The following is a 24,076-nucleotide window of genomic DNA, read 5'->3' on the forward strand; positions in this document are numbered from 1 at the left end:
TAGGGGGAGATGAGCGTGCGCCCAGGGAACGGGCCTCTCGATCAATCGTCGCGGACCGATGACGTACTCGTGCGGGGGAAAAACATATTGACCACGCACCAAATTCGTCAGGTCCTCCCCTCTCTCCCGCGCGCGGTAAGCGGCGTAGCAGTTTCCATGGAAAACGATGATGTGGGGAGAACAACAAAGCTTTGCAATCGACAGGCTGCCTCCTCCTCTGCTTCCTTCGGACGGCGAGTTAGCAAAGCGGGTCGACGAATCGATGTCCCCGCGGCGCTGAACTCTCTCCTCCCGGGCGGCAAACTGCCTCCTCGTGCAACAGTGTTTGGCTTGGACGCGCATGCGAGAATTCTAGAATACTTCGTTGGCCCGATGGCCTGTGCAAGCGCGCCAGTCACGCCAGTCGGCATGGTGCCCACTGAGGGCCGCTACCACTTACTGCGCGCGGAGTGATTGGGCAGTTTGTTGCAACCACGTGTTGAAGAGAACCGTTTCGTCCCAAAGACGATTGATCAGGCCTAGTGCGTTCATCTTGTAGGCACGCTGAGTTTGGTTCGCAATAACACCTTCAAGGCACTTTTGTTTCGACGATCACTGCAAACGAATGCATATGGTAGATAGAGTTTCAGTTTTTTGCGTACTTTAAGAAGCACTGTATTCCACAATTTATAAGCCTGGTTTCGGCGTCTCTTGGTTGTGGATTTGGCACCGTAAATCGTCGACCAGCTACTCAAGTGGTCACTTCCCTTAGAACAGCGTTACGTCTGCTGCGTTGTAAAACAAGGGAGCTACACTTCAAGAACTTGTTAGGATGCGATAATTGCTTATATAAGGAGGAAGCCCCTCTCCGCCACGATGAGGACTCCTCCGGACCGTTAGCTCAGCACGAAGTATGGCCCGAGGGCGAGTTCTGCAGGCCTTGCGCTAGTTGCCGCTCATAAGCAACCTAAGGGAACTCGGGACTTGATGTGAGCGCATCCTTTCTTCCTTAAATGGTCATGCTTTCGTAGTGGGGCACTAAGCAGCTAGGCACACATTTTAGTCTCTCATCCGTCATCTAGCGGCTGGCTAACAGTTGCTGCGGCTGTCTGCACGTGAAAGCCGGCGATAGTACAAGCCTGTGTGAAGCACGCCATTTGCGTCCCGGTGGGAAAGCGGCATCGCCAGGCGGATTTCGCATGGGCTGTGTGCCTTCAACGCGTGTTTCGTCCAGTGTGCCAAGGGCAGAAAGTGTGATTGTCAAGGACACCGGCTCAGCACCCACGACACCGGTGCTGACGACCCCCAAAGGTGGGGATGAAGACAAGGCTTCCGCCGACGGTTGCGTGGACGGCAGCGAGGAAAGGAAAGAAGACACTGGCCAGCCTTTTCAGGTAAACGTTGACTAGAAATAAAAGGGTATCACCCTGGGCGTGTTGGTACTCCATAACTAAACAAAATAATTGCGCCGTGTGTGTCCGTCTTCACTTCGTCCGCGTCTCCCCTTCCTTGCGCAATTATTTTATTTAGAAATAACACACCAACCAGAATTATGGCCTCTGCTAAGGATGGGGAAAAACCAGAATGCTCGAGGAAATATTCGTCATTCATGGTCGCGACGGCTAGGCTTACGTTCTTTATTGACGCATACGGATTGTGTCCAAATTAATTTTCCGACGTCGGCTCTTCGGCCCGTCAGCATGGTAAACTAAACATGGATATGGGCAGCAGCTAGGATGGCATAGGCGGTTTCCTTATCTTTCCGGCTGCGCCGTAATAACCTAAAAAAACAAAAAGAAACGCCATCAGACAAACACTGCTGCACCTTATACCAAAATGTCTGCTTCATGTGTACGTCTCTCTTGTAAAGTTGAAGCCGAAATAAACAGCCGGGCATCCAACGTAATGTCGGAACTATTTCATAAAGCACAAAAACATTTGATTCATTCGGCCTAACTGTGTCTTTGTGCGTTATTACGTACCAGTAAACCCAACGATTCTAAGGTGACTTGGGAGGACTACTTAAGCGCAGAAAAGGGGACGGGCGCACGATTACTCAGAATTGCGTTGGTGTCGAGGTACAACACGAAACACTTTACGGCATTTTATTATTTAGTTTCAAGCTCACTCCCCCTACCTGCATGGATTAAAAAGACATGGTGGCAGGTAAAAGAGGGTGGAGTCAGTGCTATGCCGCCAACCTCGTCAAGCATGCAATCACAAGGCAACATGTTTTTACTCCTGAGCCGCACATCCAAGCAGCTCAACGTCAAGCTCATCGGCTCAGGTAAATGTTGAACTGACTCCACCAAGAGGTTCTCAGTAGGCATAGGGGCGTGGCCTCACGTGCGAGCTCGAGGTCCATTAGGCGTAGCGGTCGTCCTCATAACGTTACACACTACTGGCATTAGCGGAGCACACATGTTGAACTCGCAAACCAAGGCCGTATTGGTAAGAACTCGTGAAATACAATTTGCATTCAAGGCTGTTCAGAAAAAAAACAATTAATAACCACGCCTTGCACAGGAGTTCAATAAGGCTGAGATTTTTCGCAACATGACTCGCAACATCTATCTTACATTTGCTGAATAAGTGAGACGTCTTCAACTACTGGGTTGTGACGTCGAGTTTGCCAGTCACCAAGGGCATGCCTCTTGCAAATGGCCCCCGTAACGGTTGCAGGCACACAGCTGTTATGAGAGTGAGAAATGTTACTGCTAGCTTGATTGGAAACATTGAGTTCAAAAGTTTTAAATGCTCAGACAAGGCAGGCAGTCGTGTTCGACGATTTTATTAGTCTCGTACAGGATAATTTCACGGCTCCAAGATTCAGGGGACTTCAACCTTACAAAGAAAGAAAATGAAATGAACAGAGTGTCTTTTTTTATTTATATACGTAGAATGTTAATTCATAGCTAATTAGCCTTAGTGTATTATGACAATGTCACGCATATGCCTTGGTGGGACACGCGCATGGATAGTGTACAGCCCAGGTTTCAGGTTGTTTTCGAAAGACTTCAATTAATTTTATTTTTTTTTTCATTTTCCACCGTTAGAGGGCTTTGTGCATTGATAATGTGTACTTTTATATTCCAGTTAGAACTCTTCAAGGGCTTTATTAAACCCCAGAAGCGGTGCTCGCAAGTGATACTTGCTTTTGAACTGATCTGTAATGTCCACGGGAGCAAAAGGGCATGATCCGAGATTCCGACACATTTCTGGGGGGCTTACGGCCCCTAAGCAGCGTCGGTAATCCGGATAATCCTTGAGATGACAGGGCAGAGGGGCGTCGGAAGGCTATCATTCAGTCCTTGATGGATGGGCACATTTCATGCACGACATTTGGTCTTGCACTGGTTATCGCGCTTTCAATGCTACGTAATATCTCTTCTGTGCAGCCACTGCGCTGTGAAAAACTGGCGAGTTTGCTGAGGGCCGCCTTTTTTTGCTCAACGTATGGCTTTTCGAAGCAAGTATAATGCAGGATTGCTGGAATATACAAAAACACCATGCCTGAATGATTGTGGGATGCAGGCGGAAGTGAAAATTTTTACTAGTGAGAGAGCTATTACTAAAAATGGCGAGTCGCTAACAAAAGCTGAAAGTTTGTTTTAGCTGCAAAACGGTTCTACAGAGACCTCAAATGGATCAAGCTAGATTTTGCACCACAGATTGTTTATGAGGTAGAAAATATTGTTAACGACTGATCTGCTTTGATGAATATCAAGGTATCAATTTAGGAAAATTTTCTGCAATGCCTCAGGGAATAAGTGTTCATTTAGGTTGACCTGGAATGCTTCCTGTTTGAATTTGATAGCAATAAGCCGAATGGAACCGGGCATGATTTGGGAGAATTGGTTTTACGGGGTAACAGAACGGAGACCGAGGGACGGTCGCTGGATTGCGGGGGCAGCGCCCTGTTTGTGCCTTCCTCTTCTCGTGTGCGCTTTTGTGAGCTGGTTTCTTCCGATATAAATAATTACCAACAAGCCCAATTTGCCGTTTTGGTACGGGATTAGAAGTTGGCGAGGGCAAATGACTATGCGGACGGAGGAGGTATTAAAATTCGGGCGCACACGATGTATTTTGATAGCGCCATCATAGCATTTTGGGGACCGTGTGAGCACATCGTCCTGCAGATAACCTTTAAAACATGTTGAGGGTGAATATGACGCTGCCTGTGCTTCGCACTGGCGAAAATCCTGGTGAGACGCGCACTCACGAAATGAAATTTTCGTACAGTAGCACGCAAAAGAAAAATCGGGTACTCTTGTGCAGCGTGATCAGGGACCGAGCTTCCTAAGCCTGTTATGCATGAACGTCATTAGCTCTCATTACGTAACTTGTAAATAAAGTTTTCCTTAAGCGCTCGGTCTTATGTATCAAGGCATCACTTTTGGATACTTCTTTTGCCCCTATCTCCGTATACCCGTGTCTATACAAGCGCTCGTGAGACCTTTTCTGTGCGCGAGCATCCAATGTGTCCTCCATCATCTAACATTGCGGGCCAGGTTTGCACCTGCGTGCCCGGTGGGCATCTTTCTTTGCCTTCGTCTCATTTTCCCTAACTAAATGCTCTAAAGCGAAGGTTTCTATGGCTCATCGGCGGCGCCAACACGAAAACGCACTGCAGGAAAGCAGCCAACTTAAGACAACGGGAGGGCACATGATGATTATGATTATGATGATGATGAAATGGGAAGCTTTCTTTAGATAAGAAAAAAAAATGCTTCCCATAGTCAGAATCGAACCGGCATCCCTCGCGTTATGAAGCCGACGTTTACCTGATGGCGCCATTCCGACACGGTCGACGCACTGTAGATTTTGACTTTGGCTATGACTGAGGTTGCATGATTGATTGATTGATTGATTGATTGATTGATAGATAGATAGATAGATAGATAGATAGATAGATAGATAGATAGATAGATAGATAGATAGATAGATAGATAGATAGATAGATAGATAGATAGACAGATAGATAGATAGATAGATAGATAGATAGATAGATAGATAGATAGATAGATAGATAGATAGATAGATAGATAGATAGATAGATAGATAGATAGATAGATAGATAGATAGATAGATAGATAGATGGATGGATGGATGGATGGATGGATGGATGGAGAGAGAGAGAGAGAGAGAGAGAGAGATGGTTACTTTCGAGCTTGGTGCAAGATGGTGAGCTCACCGGCCCCGTGGAGGGGCGTGCGCTCAGCCGGGATTTCCTAGTCCTTGCTAGCTGCCCGTACCCCCTCTATTAGCATGCGCTGGCTCGAGAGGTCCGAGCTGGACAGCCGCCGTTCCACCCACTGCTCGTACGTGGGATGGGGATTGTTGGCATTCCCAGACCAGATGGTACAGGGTGCCGCGCTGGGGGGCAAAAGTTGCAGGTGGCGTAACAATGCGTGAGGTAGATATGGTGGGGGATAGGAGAAAGCTTCGCGTTTTACCCATGTTTCTCTTCAGAAATGGGCTTTGATTTTTTAAGTTGTTTCTGAGCCTTCCGTTCCCTGAAAACCATTCTCACTCGTTCATTCCCTGCCACTTACAGCGCACGCCCACGCCTCGGCCCCAGACTGGACAGCTGCCACAGAGCCCGGACTCCGGGGTGTACGAGCTGGACGAAGAGTACGCCGACGTTGTGACCGAATTATCGGCGCCCGAGAAAGTGCGCGCAGTGGAGTTGGAGTTCGAGCCACGCGAAGACATCGGTGAGCCCACTGTGTGCCTTCGCGGAGCCGCGACCACCAAGCGGGTATTGAGAGGAGACCCTGGAAAGAAGATAAATAACTGCGCCCTCCCCTGAATTACGTTTAAAAAAGGAAAGTGGCGATGAGTACAAAATATATTTTTGTTTGGGTTCGAGAACTAAGCTTTCGTAACTTACTTTACTCCATTCAGTTAAATTCATAGACAATGTTACGTCGGACCTTCTGTTTAATCATAGAAAGTACTGGTTGTGCCTGTATAGGAACGCTGGTTTAAGATGAAAGAGCTGACTTCTCAGCCAGTGGAGAGATCGGATTTAGTCAGAGATACAAACATGCCAGCGTAGCCTACCAACGTTGGTAAGCAATATTCCTTCCGGGTATACATACCTCGTGGTTGGGAGTTGTGTATTACCTGGCCAGTGGTTTGTGTTTGAGCATATCACAACCTTGTAAAGATTTTTCGCGGATATAGAGGCAGAAAACTCGAGCTGGGATTTTACTCGTTGAAGCTACACCCGAGGGATGAGACGCGCCGTAGTTGTCGGGCTCATTTGGGTCACACTGTATCTTTAAAGGGACCCTGCACCATTTCCGTTAAACGCTTTCACCCTTTCCTTCGCGTCTGGAAGCACTGCGAAAGCTTGGGTTATCGCCAGCACGGAGCGGCACTGCGTGATTTGCTCGTCGCACCAGATACGCCTTCCGTTCCTGCTTCGTTTCTGTGGCTTTATTTTTTTTATTGCTATCGAAAAGCGTTAATTTCGGCAACTGAAGGAAAACCGGCCAACAGCCGCTGCATGTCCTTGGTGACCTAATTCGGGCCGTCGAAGAACGTCAAGACAGAGAAAGAGAGAAAGATATTTTGAGCGAGTTTCCAAATTATCTGATGAGCACAGAGCAGTAATTTTTGGCTGAAGCACTTTGCGACCACCTAATATAAGTACTGGGTGTCTTGGGTGACTACGTTCTGCAAGCATTTGAGATTTCAAAAAAAGTTGGAAAAAGTGTTGCAGGATCCCTTTAACATGCGTCAAAATTTGCACATGTCTGCGTTTTTGTTTCTCGCCCACGCTAGAAGAACGGCCGTTGGGAATTGAACCCACGACGTCGTGCTCGCAATTCCTTAGACACTGAACCACTTGATATGGGGGTGCGAAATTATTCGTGTTCGTCATGTTTCAGTAGCTCCGAAATGGTATCGTGCACCGTAAAGCCAAAATTCTTGGAAGATATTTCAAGTATGAAATAATCAAAAAGGTTTGCTCCGCATATAGGAAAAAGAATGAACCAAATATTTTCTACTATTGAGGCAGTGTTCCCGAAGTTTCCAACAGTAGTAACGTATACAACAACAGTTGTATATTAAATCAGGTGTCAGCCATAAATTCTCCTCCAAAGTTGTAAATTGCTTATCACTGCTTTAACCTTAAGAACGAAGCTAGTCCGCGGAGCACGGAGACGACAGACGTGCTAACTGAAACCAGTGGTCTTGATTACCGAGTACCTTGAAATACGCTCACCCTGTTGTATGTTAACCGAAAAGCACCATTAACTTGGAAATGGCTAAAAATAGGTGAGGTGTAACGTTGCGGGGGTTCAGAGAAGTGTATAAATCGAAGAGGGGTAGTTTTATGTTCGGTTAACAACTAGCCTGATCTGTGTGCATACATGGCCCAAAATTAGCTCGTAACATAGACCACAACAGCACACATCAGGCCTGCAGGGCATCACTAATGCAAAATCCCCCTCGAGTTGCTCTGAGGGGTGAATTTAGCTAGCCACACTGATGCTCCCGGGGTTCTCGCTCTAACAGAGCTGGTGGTTGAAGGCAAGCAGTGCCCACGGCGCATGAGCGGCAAGGACCGGGAGCGACACGAGCAGGAAGTCATCCTGGACAAGCTGCGGAACGAGGGACTTGTCCTGCGCCCCGAGAGCAAGGCGTCCGGCGGACTGGCGTACGTGCTGCAAGTTCGCCATTTGGGGCAGTCTGGTGGCCCGGAACTTCGTAATAGAGAATTTTATGGCACCTAGCTATGCTTGTTCCCTTTTAAAAAACTTAAACATTCATACGGATTTAAGGCATTTCAGAGGGCACAATCAGGCTGGTGGTCGGGATAATTCATGCCCAGCGCTGCTGAATATACAGGGACGAGAGTTGCGGCAAGAACGAGCACAAGCACAGGCGCTAACTTCAAACAGAGATTTATAGAGATCAAATACTGCAGAAGCGGTTGTAGTAAACTCAGAAACTGTAAAAGTGCAATGAAACGCATCCCAACCAAGTTCAACAAGCAGCACTGAGAGTTGAAAACCCGTGCGTGGTAAATAGCCAATATCTTTTTTTAAAGCGATATGCTGACAACAGACACACGCACTTTTCCCGTGCGTACGCTACCTCCGCTGCACCTGAAGTTTCCCGGGCCATTCGGCTATCATATTTGGCGATTACTGAAATGTCACTGAAAAGCGACTTAGAGTACCCCCTGTTCAGGGTAGTAAATTCCTGAACATCCCTCCACAATCTTGACTGTGGTGTTGTCGATCCCTTGAGTAGTAGTTGCTACTTTGACCGCGCTATAGGAAGCTACTGACCTTACATCCTAGACTACATATAAGCAGGCCCGTTCAAACATAACTAAGGCTTTAAGGATAATAAAACAAGAGCCCGAAAGGAAAATGAGCTGAAGTAACGCGTACATAAAACAGCACAAACAGTATAATAACATAATGTCTGCTTTATAAACTGTAGTATTGAAAGAAATCCTGCCAAATTACAGCTATCAAAAAGGTCACTCGTGGACCGTTTTTCGCTGTGTTAGGTTCTTACACTGCGTCCTCGATGTAAGCTAGTGCAAGCACGGAAAATGAAAATTCGCGCGGCTCGCAACGCACCCAAATACCATAGCGTTGTTGCAAATTCACCGGAACACGCTGTAACGCTTTTATAGACAGTTTACAGGTAATTGAAAGTTTGTTTTAAAGCTTTTTTGAAGTAGATTTCCCGCAAGATAACATAGTCAATGATAATGTAGCGCCCTTTCGTCGGTGCTCTGAGCCGGCGCGAAAGACGAGGAGAATAAAGAAACGAGCTGCGCGTGCTTGGTGCGTCAGCACGGCACGGGCAGTTCGATTCCGAAAGCCTGCCACGCTGGTTCTCTCTCTCTTGCGCTGCGCTGCGACCCCGCGGTGCCCGATAGTGGTGACCCGGACTAAGATGTGACCGACCCCAGCAACCTTGCGCCCTCGGGCCCTCTTTTGCCTGACGCTTCCTCGCGGCCGCCGGACGTCGCAGTCATACAGCTCCGTCTGCCCACCTTCTGGCGCAAGAACCCGCAGGTTTGGTTCGCCCAGGTCGAAGCCGTCTTCGATCGGCACCGCGTCATCTTGGAGACTACTGAGTTTCGCTGCTTGCTTTGCAACCTGCCTCCTGGAATGGCTGATGAAGTGGCAGACGTCATCGGTGCTCCGTACCAGCGGCTCAAGCAGAGTATTCTGGACCGAACCACGGCGTCCGAGAGCGCGCTCCTCCGGCACCTGCTCGCCCACGAAGAGCTTGGAGATCGCCGCTCTTCCCAGCTGCTTAACACCATGCGACGGCTCGTCGGCGCGAGCGACGTGGACTCTAACGGCGTGCTTTTAAAGGAGCTCTTTCTGCAGCGCTTGCGACAGTCCACTCGCATCGTTTTAGCTGCTGCAGGGAACTTGACCCTCGATCGAGCCGCCGAGCTTGCTGATAGAGTTCACGACGTGACTTCTCCCTCAGTCGCCACCCTCGCTTCGACAACAGTCATCGGCCGTGTCCCGCTTAGAGACTCGGATAGATCAACTCGCCGCTTCCATTGAAGCGCTTCGGACGTCCTCTGATCGCCAATGCGGCTCCTCCCCACGTCGTAGCCGTCGTTCGTATTCCCCGGGCGGTTCTTGCTCGCGCAGCCCTCGAAACTCGTCTATCTGCTGGTACCATCGCACTTTCCAGCACCGCGCCCGTCACTGCACTTCCCCATGCAGCTGGTCGGGAAACGCGACGCGAGGTCACTGATGGCGGCATGTGACCTCGCCTTACAACGTGGCCGCCTTTCCCTGGTCATGAATCGCATTTATGGTTGGCGCTTCCTTGTAGACACGGGTGCTGAGGTCAGTGTATTACCAGCCACCAAGGATGAGTGTACTTCTAAGCCCTCATTCCCACAGCCGTTTTTCACCCCGTCACGTCACCGTCACGTCACCGTCTTCCGTCATAGGCGCCGTTTTTCGGCCGATTTCTTGCCGAAAACGGTGGGACGGTGACGGGAGGCCGAGCTCTACGCTTTCGTCACGTCAACGTGACGGGACCATGCCCCGCGCTTAACCAGCTAATCAGAAAACAAATTTTTACGGCTAAATTTAGCTAAAACTGAGCACAACCCATTTTCTTTACTTTTCAGAAAACGTTCAATTGTAGGCTAAACTGATCACTGGGCAGACGACCCTGTAATCTGACGGAGAGCTCCAGTACGAACGCTACTTGTTTACGTCTCCGTCGCGGTTTCTTGGCGTGACGGTGCCGTTACGGAGAAGGTGACGGCTGTGTGAGTGAGGGCTAAGTCACCTGGACCTACGCTGCGTGCAGCGAACTCTACCTCCATCGCCACGTATGGTCTGCGTCCCTCACCCTCGACCTTGGTTTGCGGCGCACATTCCAGTGGGTCTTCATAGTAGCCGACGTCAATCAGCCCATCCTCGGCTCCGATTTCCTGACCCATCTTGGCATAGATGTCAGTATGCGTCACCATCGCCTGATTTACAGCAAACCGCGCCTTTCCATCCTGAGCGTACTGTCTACTGTCGCTCCAACTGGCATCCGGTCGCTGATTCCCTCATGCCCGTATGCAAGAATCCTCGGAGACTTCCCTGAGGTTACGAGACCCTGAAACTTAAAGCAGCCGCCCAGGCACAGCGTTACCCACCACATCGTCACGCGTGGTCCACCAGTCCCAACTCGGCCGCGCCGCCTCTTCAGTGAGCGTCTGGCGACTGCTAAACGTGAATTAGAGCACATGCTGGAACTCGGTACTATCCGCCCATCTTCCAGCAACCACGCGTCTCCACTGCATACCGTTCCCAAGAAGAGTGTAGACTGGCCTCCGTGCGGCGATAACCGGGCGCTCAACGCTCAGACTGTCCACGACAGCATCCCCTACCCCACATCCAGGATTTCACAAGCCACTTGGAAGGGTGCAAAATCTTTAGCAAAGTGGACCTTGTCAAGGCGTATCACTAAATTACCATCGAGCCTGCCGATATCCCGAAGACGGCCATCCCTACACCCTTCGGCTTGTTTGAGTATGTGGGAATGCCCTTTGGGCTACGCAACGCAGCTCAAACATTTCAAAGGTTCATTGCCGAGGTGACGCGCGGCCTTCCGGCTGTATTTGCGTACATTGACGACATCCTCGTCGTGAGTCCTACGCCACAAGATCACGAGCGTCAGCTCCGAGAACTCTTTCAACGCCTTCAACAATTTGGCCTGGTTGTCAACGCCCATAAATGCGTCTTCGGGTCTTCCGAGCTCGAGTTCCTGGGCCATCACGTCTCGGCGCAGGGAATTCGCCCTTTACCCTCTCATGTTCAAGACGTGAACGACTTTCCAGAACCTACCAGCCTCCGCCAGCTTCGTGATTTCCTGGCCCTGGTGAATTTCTCGCGACGCTTTATACCCCACTGCGCCGAGCTTCTGCATCCACTGATTGAGCTTCTTCGCACAACCAGGAGCTCCTCATCCGCGTTTCCTGGTCTCCCGAAGCTCAAGCCGCTTTCAACGGTGCTAAACAAACCATTGCCGATTCGGTGCTTCTCATCCACCCGAAAACCGACGTTCTCACTCGCATCATGGTGGATGCTCCCAGCGTTGCAATCGGCGCTGTTCTCCAGCAGAGAATCGACTCCGAGTGGCACCCGCTGGGTTTCTTCTCTCGGAAGCTCCAACCTGCCGAGACGTGCTACAGCGTTTTTGGTCGTGAGCTGCTCGCCATTTACGCCACCATCCAGCACTTCCGGCACTTTTTGGAGGGCCAGTCCTTTCACGTTCTTACGAACGATAAGCCTCTGGCGTACGTTTTCAGTACGAACTCCTCCAAGTACGTCGCACGTGAACTCCGTCAGCTCGCCTATATTTCGGAATTCACGACGGACATTCGCCACATCAAAGGTACCGACAACAAGACTGCTGCCGCGCTTTTTCGCATTACTTCCATCTGTAGTGCTGCATCTATTGTGGACTGGGAACGCCTAGCCCAGGCGCAGATTGAAGACCCTGAGCTGCAAGCACTGCGGGACTACCCGGGTTCCCTCCGTCCGTTCATTCCATCCGTTCGTGCCTGGCTCACTGTGGTGTGACATGTCAGCCGCGGCGCCCCGACCCTTCGTTCCGGTTGCCTTTCGTCGTGCTGTTTTTCAATCGCTCCACGAAATCTGCCACCCCAGCATCCGAGCCACTCAGCGCCTCGTTACACAGCGGTACGCCTGGCAGAGCATTAACACTGATGTCCACCAGTGAGTCCGTTCGTGCCTCGATTGTCAGACAGCCAAGGTGAACCGCCACATGAATACTCCCACGCAGCCTTTTTTGCCACCTAGCTGTCGCGTTGACCATGTCCATCTTAATCTGGTCGGACCACTTCCTCCCTCCCATGACTGCCGCTACATTCTGACAATGATTGACCGCTTCACCCGTTGGCCCGAAGCCGTGCTCATTCCGGACATCACGGCAGAAACGGTCGCAAAAGCCTTCGTTTCAGCATGGGTTTGCCGTTTCGGCTGCCCCGGCATTGTTATTACGGATCGAGGCAGGCAGTTTGAATGTACTCTGTTCACTTCCCTCTGCCGCCTGCTTGGCGCTAACACTGCCGCACCACGGCATACCATCCCTGTGCCAACAGCATTGTTGAGCGGCTCCATCGCCAGCTAAAAAGTGCTCTCACTGCGCGCCTGGATCGAGAGAACTGGGTCGATCACCTTCCTGTAGTGCTTCTTGGCCTGCGTGCCGTCCTTTGTCGCGACCTCGGCTGTTCCACTGCTGAACTACGGTGCACCCCTGCGGCTTCCTGGTGACTTGTTCGTTCCTTCGGCCTCCTCCCCCCAGCCGCTTGCGTATACCTCCACTGCCTACAGGACTGCATGCAGCACCTGCGAGCGGTCCCGCCTCGGTCTTCTGACCACCGCATCTTTGTGAATCCCAACCTTGCGTCTTCGACACACGTTTTCCTCAGGCGAGACGCTATAAAGGTGACTCTTACTCCCTCCTACGATGGGCCGTAACGCGTCCTTAACAAGGCGCAGAAGTCCGCCACCATCCTGTTGAATTGCCGCGAAGAAGTCGTCCCGTTCGACCGCCTCAAACCGGCCTACCTCGAGACGCCAGCCAACGAACTCCGCTCATACATCGCAGGCCTAAACACTCAACTGCTCGCCCCCAACACCAACGCCCATCTGCCTCGCCGTCGCCTGAAGTTCGACATTCCGTCTGAGCGGGGGTCCTGTAGCGCCCTCGATACTCTTGCCGGCACCTTGGCGCCGGCTATGAAAGACGAGGAGAATAAAGAAACGAGCTGCGTGTGCTTGGTGAGTCAGCACGGCACGGGCAGTTCGATACCAAAAGCCTGCCACGCTGGTACTCTCTCTCTCTTGCGCTGCGCTGCGACCCCGCGGTTCCCGACAAAAAGTAAGGTGACAGTGTGATGGAGGCGCAGTATTGGAGGCGCAGTATGGAATAAGTCTTCGTCCTGTACTGCACTATACTCAGCTGGATAACGATCATGATGACGATGATGGTGAATCGAAACATCAAAGCTGTCGGATAAAGTGTAGTGATACCAGCGAAGAACCCTCGCTAGAAGTGACTTCCTTGTTGTCGAAAGCAGCAGCTGAACACTTTTCGAGAACTTGGCAACTTGCAAGGATTCCACTTTTGGCCAACAGAAGTGGAGACTGGCGAATCATTCAGCGGTGTTTTCTAGCAAGGGTTGTCCCGCATTTAGAAATTAGCACAGATGAGCGCAGATCTTTCGCTCCCCTTCCGTAATTTACCCTTCGAAAACGCCAGGGAATCATGTCCCACAGTTCTGAGTGGTTTTCACCAACAATGACATGCTTCAGTTCGTTGTTGCTAACGCATATGATAACTCTTAGCTGACGCATTCTAGAGCACATAAAAATTCTGTTCTGTCAGAGGAAGGTTTGTCTGCTGGTATAAAGCTACAAATAGGGGAACAGCGCAACACAGACCAAACTCAAGAAGAAGAAAGTAACAACCACGAGCGCTGACTTTCAACTGACTTTATTTTTCGGCTTGTCACGTATATATGCTGACAGTCAAAAATACAAGAAAAGCAGAAATAAGACGTAAGGTGGAGATAACCAAACCGGTCGTCACGCTTCACCGACGCCATGTGCCACAAACACTTGAACTACTGAGGGACAGAAAATTAATCCCTTTCTGTGAGAGGGCCAAGGAGGGTACTCTAACACATTTTTTTTCTTTTTGGTGCTCTATTTCTGTGGCTTCAATTATTTCTCTAGTTATTTTATCTCTGTGTTTTAAAATGTATTGTGTTTTTTGAAAAATTCGGGCGCAGCCGCGGCAATCCCGACAGTGGACGCCTAAGTGGCCACTAATCGCCTAATCTACGTTATAGTTATGTTCTTTTAATCTTTAATTGAGGAATTTTAAGGCTGTGCATTTATTTCAAGGCAGTGCATTGAATGGCACTTCAACACTGTTGTTTCAGCAAACGACTTCAAACAAATTGGTATACGAGGTATACGAGTATGATACATCAATGCGGGTGAGCAGCGCACAATTATAGGGTTCCAAGGTACAAGGTGATTTAGAACGCACCAAACGCTGGCGTATTAAGCAACCATAACAGTGATTTTGCAGCTTCCCCCGCGATTTGTGCTTTACCTTCGTTGAACGACGCTAGTAGCAGTCGGCCACATATCTTTAATTAAAAAAAAACACGTCATCAGCATCAAGTAAAATCCTGTACCATATTTTTATGCAATCTTTATCAACCGGACAACTGCCGGTTAATTGGAAAATACTTAAAATAGTTCCCTTATTTAAAAGTGGAAATAAATATTCACTAGAAAATTATTGCCCCATATCACTAACACGCATTTGCTGCAAGGTGCTTGAGCATATAATTTCTTCGCATATCTATCTTAATTTAAAACCAATAACTTGTTTTTTGAGATTAAGCATGGATTTAGACGAGGTTTTTCATGCGGCACCCAGTTATTCGAATGCACCACCGATCTTCACTTCAATATGGATAATATATTACAAACTAACTGCATTTTTCTGGACTTTTCTAAAGCATTCGGCCGCGCACCTCATTACCGTCTGATTTCAAAATTAACGGAACTTCGCTTAGATTCGCTAACATTACCCTGGATCCGTAACTTTTTGTCTTTTCGACAGAAGTTCACTGTGGTTAATAACTCCTCCTCTCCAATTTCCGACGTCACCTCCGGAGTGCCTCAGGGCAGCGTCTTGGGGCCACTGCTTTTTCTAATCTACAATAATGATCTTCCAATATTTCTTCTTCAATACGGCTTTGCGCTGATGATTGCATTCTATACCAACCTATAACTAGTACCGATGACCACCTTGCTCTCCAGAAAGACCTTAATCTCATAAACAACTGGTGTGGTGCATTGCAAATGACTTTAAATTATCGAAAAGTAAAGTAATATCCTTCTGTCGAACAACATTAACTGTTGCATTTGATTACTACGTAATTCCAACGCGTCACGGTCATCTTCGTATAAATACCTCGGTGTACATCTCACCTCTAAACTTATTTGGATTGGCACATGTAACGTACATGCCTCCAAACGCATCAAGAACGCTAGGATACTTACGTCGAAACCTACGAAACGTGCCAGATAACGTCCGCAAACAAGCTTGCTCAACCTTTGCTCGCCCGCAGCTGGAATTCGCGTCTCCCATATGGTCCCCCTTCCAAGCCTACCTCATTAACCAGCTATCTGTGCAAAACGGAGCGTCACGGTTCATTTCACGCATTTACAGTCGCCCCTCGAGCATCACACAAATAAAACACGACCTTTCATTACAGCGTCTAGAAATACGGCGCACAGTTTCCCTCCTCTCGTTGCTTCATAAATATATTCACGCTTCCAGACCACCACCCGGCCCACTAACAGCACCATTGCGCATGTCTAAACAACTACACAATCAACGAAGCATCACACGCATCTTTGAAAAAAAAAAAAAAACTCATTCGATTCATCGGCTTTGCCTCGTGCCATAGCCCTCTGGAATTACCTTGCCGATGTACTTGTCAATTTAAGTAGTCATGCAGCTTTTCGCGAACATTTAATGATACATCTACTTCGATAGCATTGTATAAACTCGTTCAATTCTGTTTTTGTTCATGGCGTTTTTTTGCGACTGTTAAATTCTTGCTATTTTTTTGTAACCCCTTTTTGTCATTTATGCAATCATTGTCATTAGTCCCAATGTATTGATTTGTAATGTGCAACAAGTTTTACCCACTATCATTTTTTCCTATGTACCGCTTTACTCCATGCTCCGTAATAGAGCCTTTAAGTTATTTTTAAACAAACAAATAAAAATAAATAAATTGCTCGGAAAATACAGCTACATGGAACGCGGCTAGAATTATGCCATTTCCTCCTTGTTTAGGTTTGAACTAGTATCTGCAGGAAGCGAGAACAAAACATCGAAAGGCGGAGTGCGAAAACTACCACCCTTACTTCAAAAACGAAAGAAAAAGAACAATGAAAAGAGAGACCAGCATTGCGTCACAGAGGAAAGCATTCGAGACAAGCTTGAAAAAGCCGAATGTCGACGGAAGGTGAGTAGTCGGAATATTATGGTAACCTGCTCTTACGAATATCTTAAATGAACGGGTTGTTTCTGCGCTTGCAAAAACATAAAACTTTGGTGTCTTGTGGCGTTTTAGCAAGATTTCGTATCGGAATTTTCAACAGAATTTCTGGTGAGGGTCTGTAATAACAAGGCAGTGCCATATGTTACCCCAATTCGAAAAACTCCCTGTATATCCGCTAGCTTCAGTGCAAATTACGTCATTCACAAGCCGCCAGCGCACGCCCATTTCTCCGATTCCAATTTGACTGTGACACCCGCAATTCTCGCGTACCCACTCAAGGGGATTGGCCAAGGAGGATGACAGCTGTCGGCAGAAGCTCATGGCAGATTCACCAATTTCTCTTTCACTTGCGAACTCAATATACCCATTCAAAATAGTGATATACATGCTCAGTGGGATCGGCCAGGGACGATGGCAGCTATCTTCAAGAGCTCACGGCCAATCCACCAGTGCGCGGTGGCTGCGCCGTCAACGTGCCCACTTGGAGGAGCACTCAGTTGCACATAAGTGCTTTCGCATTCAGGGCTCATGAGAAGTGCTTGGGTTTCCCCGGACTTTTCGAGCAATCAGATGACAGGCCCCTTTGTATTTGGCGGTCCATTGCTGCCCCATAATCAGATGAAAATACTTGGCCAATGTATAGGAAAGGTGTTCTTCCTCAAGATTTTTTTAGATGTGGACTAAACGATTGTAGCGCCCTAGATACACAGTTGGTATGTTCGTACTCGTGCACCGCTATAATGCCTACGAAAAAAAAACTGACGCACACGCCACCATAAAGGCAAACAAATGGCGACCATTTTTCGCTGTTCGATAGAGACGCACTCAAGCACGCCTTTGTAAATTTTGCCCGTTCTGGCTTCACATGACTGGCGCAAATGACGCCAGCCGAAAACAGTGAAAACAATCGAGCCACCGTGAGCTCACGCAGTGTTACGAACGGCGCTCTGAGCTTGGGCCCAGCACCCAGGGCTGGGCATCAAGCGAGTGGACATAGCCTTAGCGAAATCTGTCTGGAAGTCAGGCCAGAGAACTAGCCGGCCAACAAATGAGCCTTTTTTGTCCGGCGCCTCTGCATTCCAATAAGGACCAGGATTACCAGACGCTCCAACCAAACCCTTCCAATCGTCAATTCAAACTCGCCCAAAACTTTGCAAACCTGCAAGAATTTTTTGTAGCCAAATTGAAACGAAAGTCGCCAAATTTGACGTTTTTTCGCACAATCTGGTAGCCCTGCTAAAGACGCCCTCCACTAACTTTCTCTCTTCGTCACGCCAGGGGCACAAAGGAGACGTACGCTTGATGGACCGTTTAAAAGTTCGCTTAAAATTAGAGTCCGGAGTTACACTTCACCGGCAACTTTGATTGACTCAGGAATCTACTTTTGGAAATAAAAATAGCTCTCTCTTTGTCATGCTGATGAATCAGAAAAGGTGCAAAATATACTGGGAATAGCAAAGAAAGATGTTGAAATAGGCTGTACACTCCCGGCGACAAAACTGACAACAATCTTTGCTCATCTTCGAAAATCATTCTAAATATAAAAAGATTTTAGGAGGGCATAAAAAACCTAAACAAACTCGAGAGGACCATAGCCTAATAGTTCAGCACATTTCAATCGTAACACGTTCTGTGGCCTGGCCTATTATGTTATTAGCATAATAAAGGCAATCTTAGACTATGTTATGTTTATATTACATGTCAAGGTCGTCGAGAGGATACTCTGCAAAATGTTCACGGTAACAAGAAATGACTTCAGGAAATACGAAATTTCATTGCACTATTGTTCATAAGGACAGAAGTATCCTTCGTGAGCGTCCGTTTGTGCGTTTCGGGTGTGCGTCGCCATCATTGTATGCGCAACTGAGGGAGCGATGTTTTGGCACGGGGGAGGACGAAAAAGAATCAACCAGGAGTGTGGAGGAGGGTGCACGGAGGTGACAGCGAAGGAGACGCGAGGAGGAAGGCTGAGGAAAGCACAGCAGAAGCATGAGGGGAACTTGCGGATGTCGGGACCGACTAAACACAGCGCTGCTTTGGCGTCTGCGGCGGCAAAGACCCCGTCATTTCTAGCCCGTTCTATCCGCAGCCGACCTCTTAACCAAGACCGTAGGTATGGTTACCAGGAAATCATTGTTCAAGAGGGGAGCTCGGAGGGGTTCGCTGTTATGGTAACGTGTGGTAAGGTAGCCCAGCGTGCCGCAAAGACCGTGGTACGCCGCATGTAGACTGTCGTTGGGTGAGCTGCCCCGGACGAGGGGGTGCAGGAACTCTTCGGTTTCGCGGTGAGTTTCAGGAACAGTTGCTCATTCAGGCATTTTCGATTATCGTCATGGTTGTGTGTAGTTTAGGATCTATTTAAAGCCCTATATGATCGCAAGGTAATTATGGCAACAACAACAGCAAAAAAAAAAACAAAAAAAAACGTCAGCATCTGCGCTCTGTTACAAAGAAGTGTAATTTTCGTAGATACGCTATATGCTTTATGAACTGCCCCTTCTTGCGCAAGGCCAGTGGGGCATAAAATGTGCGTACCTCGGGATATTGGAGCCGCAAGGCCAATTTGCGTCAGTATGCCCGGGTTGGCATACGCATAACGTTCTTTTTTTATAGCTCTGGCAAAAGCCTCACTCACGTGACACTCTCGCTCTTTTTTCTTTCACTGTGTGCTCCGAGGAGCTTAAAAGAGATCATCTGGGAACACACAGCGAAGAGCATTTCTGCAATAGGCTTTCGATAATTTCAAGTCGCTTAATTGAAATGTTTGGTTAATCGGAAGTGATGTGCTCGTCCAGGCAATCCAATAAAAGAAATCGCGTGATAATTCGAAGCTAAAACCCATTACATCGGTTAATTCAATGCTATTTCGAATAAGAAGTATCAAGGGGACTATCCTTTCTCTATAAAATTCAAAACATTCAAGCGCAAAAACAGCGCCGTGTTCTGCATTGACGTCGGCGCCACCGCAACTGACGCAGAGCGCAGTTGATAAAGCAGCAGGCGGCCAGTTGAGCCGCGCGCCAGCGTATGCATTTCCCTGTTGTGAGGTTCTCAAAAAAAGGGAAACGCTTCAGGCATCGATTTTGAGGGTAAGTCTCAACTATCATGGCAACCCGTGTCGTACGCTCTAGTTGGAGACGAAAGTCGAGATTCTGAAAGAAATCAAGAATTAAGACGTGTTGCGGACTAATAACAACGCTGTTATTGCGCTAATCGGAAGTTCGGTCAATTCGAAGTTTTTTGCAGTCCCCGTGAACTTCGTATTAACGGGAGTCGACTGTACATGTGTGCATGCGTGATGGTGCAAACAGTTTTTCTTTTTCTCCCTGTAGAAACAAGTCGAAGAAAAAGTTAGAAAGGCGAAGTCGTTCATAGAAGAAGCAAACAATGCCAAGAAACAAGATGAATCAGGAACAAGCACTAAGCACGTCGTCAAAATGGCTTCCAAGGTTGAAAGCAGGTAATGATAATGACTCCCAAGTTTAAATCTGGTTAGCTAGGTAACATACGGTTACCGTGTCCTAAGTTATAACCGAGTCATTACAGGGAATGGTTCCGAAACTTCTGAGCGGTGACTAATATAACTAAAGGCTTGCGATCTTTCTTAACAGTATGTATGTATGTATTATTGTGTGTATGTATGTATGTATGTATGTATGTATGTATGTATGTATGTATGTATGTATGTATGTATGTATGTATGTATGTATGTATGTATGTATGTTTGTATGTATGTATGTATGTATGTATGTATGTATGTATGTATGTATGTATGTATGTATGTATGCATCTATGTATGTACAGCCGGTAAAAGGCTTGTCTATAACACAGCGTTCATACTCTCAGCCCTATCCTGCCCCGCCGGAGCAGGATTTGAATAAAATTACTGCGGAATTCTGAAGTCTTAGCCCTTCGCTTTTGCCTCCGATATGTTTGGAACGAGTATGTTTTGGCAGTTTTCGGATGTAGCTGGTTGAAGTGGAAATCGCTGTTATAGACAAGCGTTTTACCGGCTGTACGTATGTACGCATGTATGTATGTACGCATGTTGTATGTATGTATGTATGTACGTATATATGTTGTGGGGTAATAGCGGGGTTAAAGTAGATTGGTTTACTTTTCCCTGCAATAGCGAAACCGGCGACGAGAGACACTAATCAGTCTTTGTCTTCTCGTTTCGCCCCGCTAGAAAGCTATCTCCCACCCCGCGGCTGCGCGCTGTGTCGCGCCAGCCGCGGCGGGCCGTGGCTTTCCGGAACAAAGGAAGCGACAAGTGTTTTCGCTCATTGACATTTATTACCGAATAATAAACATTCAAAGAGCATGCAGGCTAGCTGGTTGACGGCGAGGATCTAGTTCCTCGCCGGGGCAATTTAAGGGAATCGATAAGTTCGACTCACCGCGACAACAGTCATCGCCGGGGCGCCGCCTCAGCGCGCTCGCGTTTGCCTCGCTGGGACACCGATGGCAGCCATTGTCGCCCTCCTTTTTGCCCGATCCTCGAAGGAAGGAGATCACCAGGCGCGTCCTGACGCCTCGCTTCCCGAGCTCCAACTCCCCCCCGCAGCTCGCATCCCGCGCACGCTCGCCGGCTTAAAGACACTCCTACGGCGAGGAGGTAGATCCCCCTCGCCGACGTCTTGCCGAGCAAGTTCCCGCGAGGAGCAAGCGGTGTGGCGAAGCCGAACCAAGGGGAACGCGCTAAGGTCGCGTTCCCACAATGTATATATGTATATACGTATGTATGTATATACGTATGTATGTATGTATGTATGTATGTATGTATGTATGTATGTATGTATGTATGTATGTATGTACGTAAGTATGTATGTATGTATGTACGTAAGTATGTGATTGATTGTAGGGTTTAACGCGCTGACGCAACGCAGGCGATGGGACGCGTCGTAGTGAAGTGCTCCGGATTAATTTGGACCCCCTGGGGATCTTTACGTGCGCCGAAATCTCGTACACACGGGCGTTTTTGCGTTTTGCCTCCATCAGAAAAGCGGCCGCCTCGGCCGGGATTCGAACCCGTGACCTTGTGCTCAGAAGCGCCACGCCTTAGCCACTGAGCCACCGCGGCGCGTGTATGTATGTATGTATGTATGTATGTATGTATGTATGTATGTATGTATGTATGTATGTATGTATGTATGTATGTATGTATGTATGTATGTATGTATGTATGTACGTAAGTATGTATGTATGTACGTATGTATGTATGTATGTACGTATGTGATTGATTGTAGGGTTTAACGCGCTGACGCAACGCAGGCGATGGGGCGCGTCGTAGTGAAGTGCTCCGGATTAATTTGGACCCCCTGGGGATCTTTACGTGCTCCGAAATCTCGTACACACGGGCGTTTTTGCTTTTTGCCTCCATCAGAAAAGCGACCGCCGCGGCCGGGATTCGAACCCGTGACCTTGTGCTCAGCAGCGCCACGCCTTAGCCACTGAGCCACCGCGGCGGGTGTATGTATGTATGTATGTATGTATGTATGTATGTATGTATGTATGTATGTATGTATGTATGTATGTATGTATGTATGTATGTATGTATTCATAATTAGGAAGAGAGGAAGGTCCACCAGCAGGCGTAAATTGTCTCTTTTCGAGGCGGACACCGGGAGAGAGAAAAATGTTTATTCAAAAAGGAGAAGAGGTCGGCCTGAGAAATTGATCTTGGGCCTGCTACTTCCTTCTACGCCTGCTAGTGTAGGGGAGGTGGGATAGGTAGGAAAGAGTCATATTTAAACAGTGGCGCGGTGTAGCAATTCGTTGATCCGGCGTTTTACAAAACTCAGTATAAAGAAAAGATATCACCGGAACCGGCAGGATTTCAACCTGTCGGGTAGATTCAGAGGCAGTCGTATTACCCCCTCGGCTACGACCGTGAGTTTGTAGCCGAGAGTCAAACAGCTTGCTCACCCGGCTGTGACTGTGAGGAGCGGAATCACGTCTCCTGCTAGCCAAACAAAACGTGATAAGGTACACGTTGCATCTTCGGGGGCCTTTGATTTTGATTTGCTTCTTCGCCGTTATAGCCTCAAATGGAGTAAAGGTCTTTGCGGCAGCAAAAAAGAAGCAAATCGGCTGCAATTGTGGACAAATCGTCCTGATGGTCGTGAAGGTTGCGTAGAGCCTCGCTACCTTCAACCCTTACGCGTTAATGTGAGCTTCCTTCATTGTGGGGCTTCACTGCCGGCGGCTAGCACTAACATTCAATTTTGACAAAAAGCAGTGGCTCTGCCCACTAACAGCAAGAAAAGGATGAATTTATGGTACTTGTTTTGTACACCGTAATTGTAGGTTAGGCTTATAAGCCAAATGAACAGAGTGCAATCGCCCGAAACATAATGCCGTCTGAGCCTGGCCAAACCTAGCGAATATATGCACGTACAGCGCAAGACACACAGCAGAACATACCACCAAACATGGCCGTATCCGAGGTCCAACGCGCGAAATATTACAAAAGGACCCTTTTTACAAGCTAAACGTACCATAGTCATGCGGAAGTCCCACAGTGTAGGGACTGGTGCCACACCATTGACGCACCAGGAAAGTGGCCAAGTGGGAACCTTCCATCGATCCTGCTGTTTTCCAGAAATTCGGTACTTGAGAGTTCAGGTCGTGCAAGGCGCAACGTTTTCTGTTATCCCATTTTTTATACTTTTGTAGGTTTTGAAGCACTCTTTCTGAAACAAATTACTTCTCCAGACGGGTTCCTCGGTGTCCATAATTTTTATCACTTTTTTTAACCTTGTGCATTTATTTTGCTGAGCACGCCTGGTCATCTTGTCTGCAAAGCTGCTTCCTTGGCTTCTTTTCCACGTGTGCAGAGAGAAGAGGCTGCAGGAGATGGTCCTCAAGCTTCGAGAGAAGGACCAGCATGCCGAGCGGGTCCGAAGACGAAAGCTGCTGCGGCAGGCAACCATCCGGGACTCCACAGAGCTTCCCACGTAGAACTGCTGAAATGTAAGCCGACTGCGCCAGCATTCGGTTCAAATCGCACATCGTCTCTGGCTGAGTCGACGCAACCAAAATAGAAGAAATAAATAGTGCGCGCCCACTGCCCACTGCGTTTTCTAATCGCATTCCTCATCTGTCAATTAAATTAGCACAATTCTCGCTGAACATGAGTCTTTGGAATTCTCATGCAATAAAGGGCGTCCCTCTTTTCAAATGGTGCATGTTCTAATGATGGGATGGGTAAGTGGAAACTTGCCGGTACAGGGCAGCAGTTTCCTCGCCTTTTCTTCAAAGATTCACCTTCCTGCCATTCATTGGACGTATTTATTAGGTGCCCCAATCTACGAAAACGCGTCGTTGTTGTTGTCGAGTACAGAAACTGGCCGCCACGGCCAAGACTAATACATTCGAGTTCATATTCCCATACGAACTCGAATGTTTTATTCTTTCTACCCCGGTCTCCAGAGTGGGAGCCGAGTGCTTTTTCAATGCGCT

The 24,076-nt window shown here is 48.2% G+C and overlaps 1 protein-coding gene across 1 annotated transcript; it reads left to right on the forward strand.

The window, feature by feature from the left end:
- LOC144159682 (uncharacterized) lies at positions 1-23,794 on the forward strand. Its single transcript, XM_077691324.1, has 6 exons — positions 1-1,373; positions 5,537-5,696; positions 7,510-7,651; positions 16,405-16,576; positions 19,945-20,072; positions 23,452-23,794. The coding sequence occupies exons 1-6, from the start codon at positions 1,179-1,181 to the stop codon at positions 23,573-23,575; spliced, it is 921 nt and encodes a 306-aa protein (XP_077547450.1). The 5' UTR covers positions 1-1,178; the 3' UTR covers positions 23,576-23,794.
- Positions 23,795-24,076: the final 282 nt, after the last annotated feature.

The sequence above is a fragment of the Haemaphysalis longicornis genome, unplaced genomic scaffold (assembly GCF_048455015.1).
Source record: "Haemaphysalis longicornis isolate Haplotype H1 unplaced genomic scaffold, Haemaphysalis longicornis Haplotype H1 scaffold_10, whole genome shotgun sequence".
In the NCBI taxonomy this organism is placed as follows: domain Eukaryota; kingdom Metazoa; phylum Arthropoda; class Arachnida; order Ixodida; family Ixodidae; genus Haemaphysalis; species Haemaphysalis longicornis.

Excerpts from the sequence above, each read along its gene's own strand:
- LOC144159682 (XM_077691324.1), top strand. The coding sequence starts at position 1,179 with ATGGGCTGTGTGCCTTCAACGCGTGTTTCGTCCAGTGTGCCAAGGGCA. Across the intron at positions 5,697-7,509 it reads CGAGCCACGCGAAGACATCG|AGCTGGTGGTTGAAGGCAAG; the intron begins GTGAGCCCACTG and ends TCGCTCTAACAG. Across the intron at positions 7,652-16,404 it reads AAGGCGTCCGGCGGACTGGC|GTTTGAACTAGTATCTGCAG; the intron begins GTACGTGCTGCA and ends CTCCTTGTTTAG.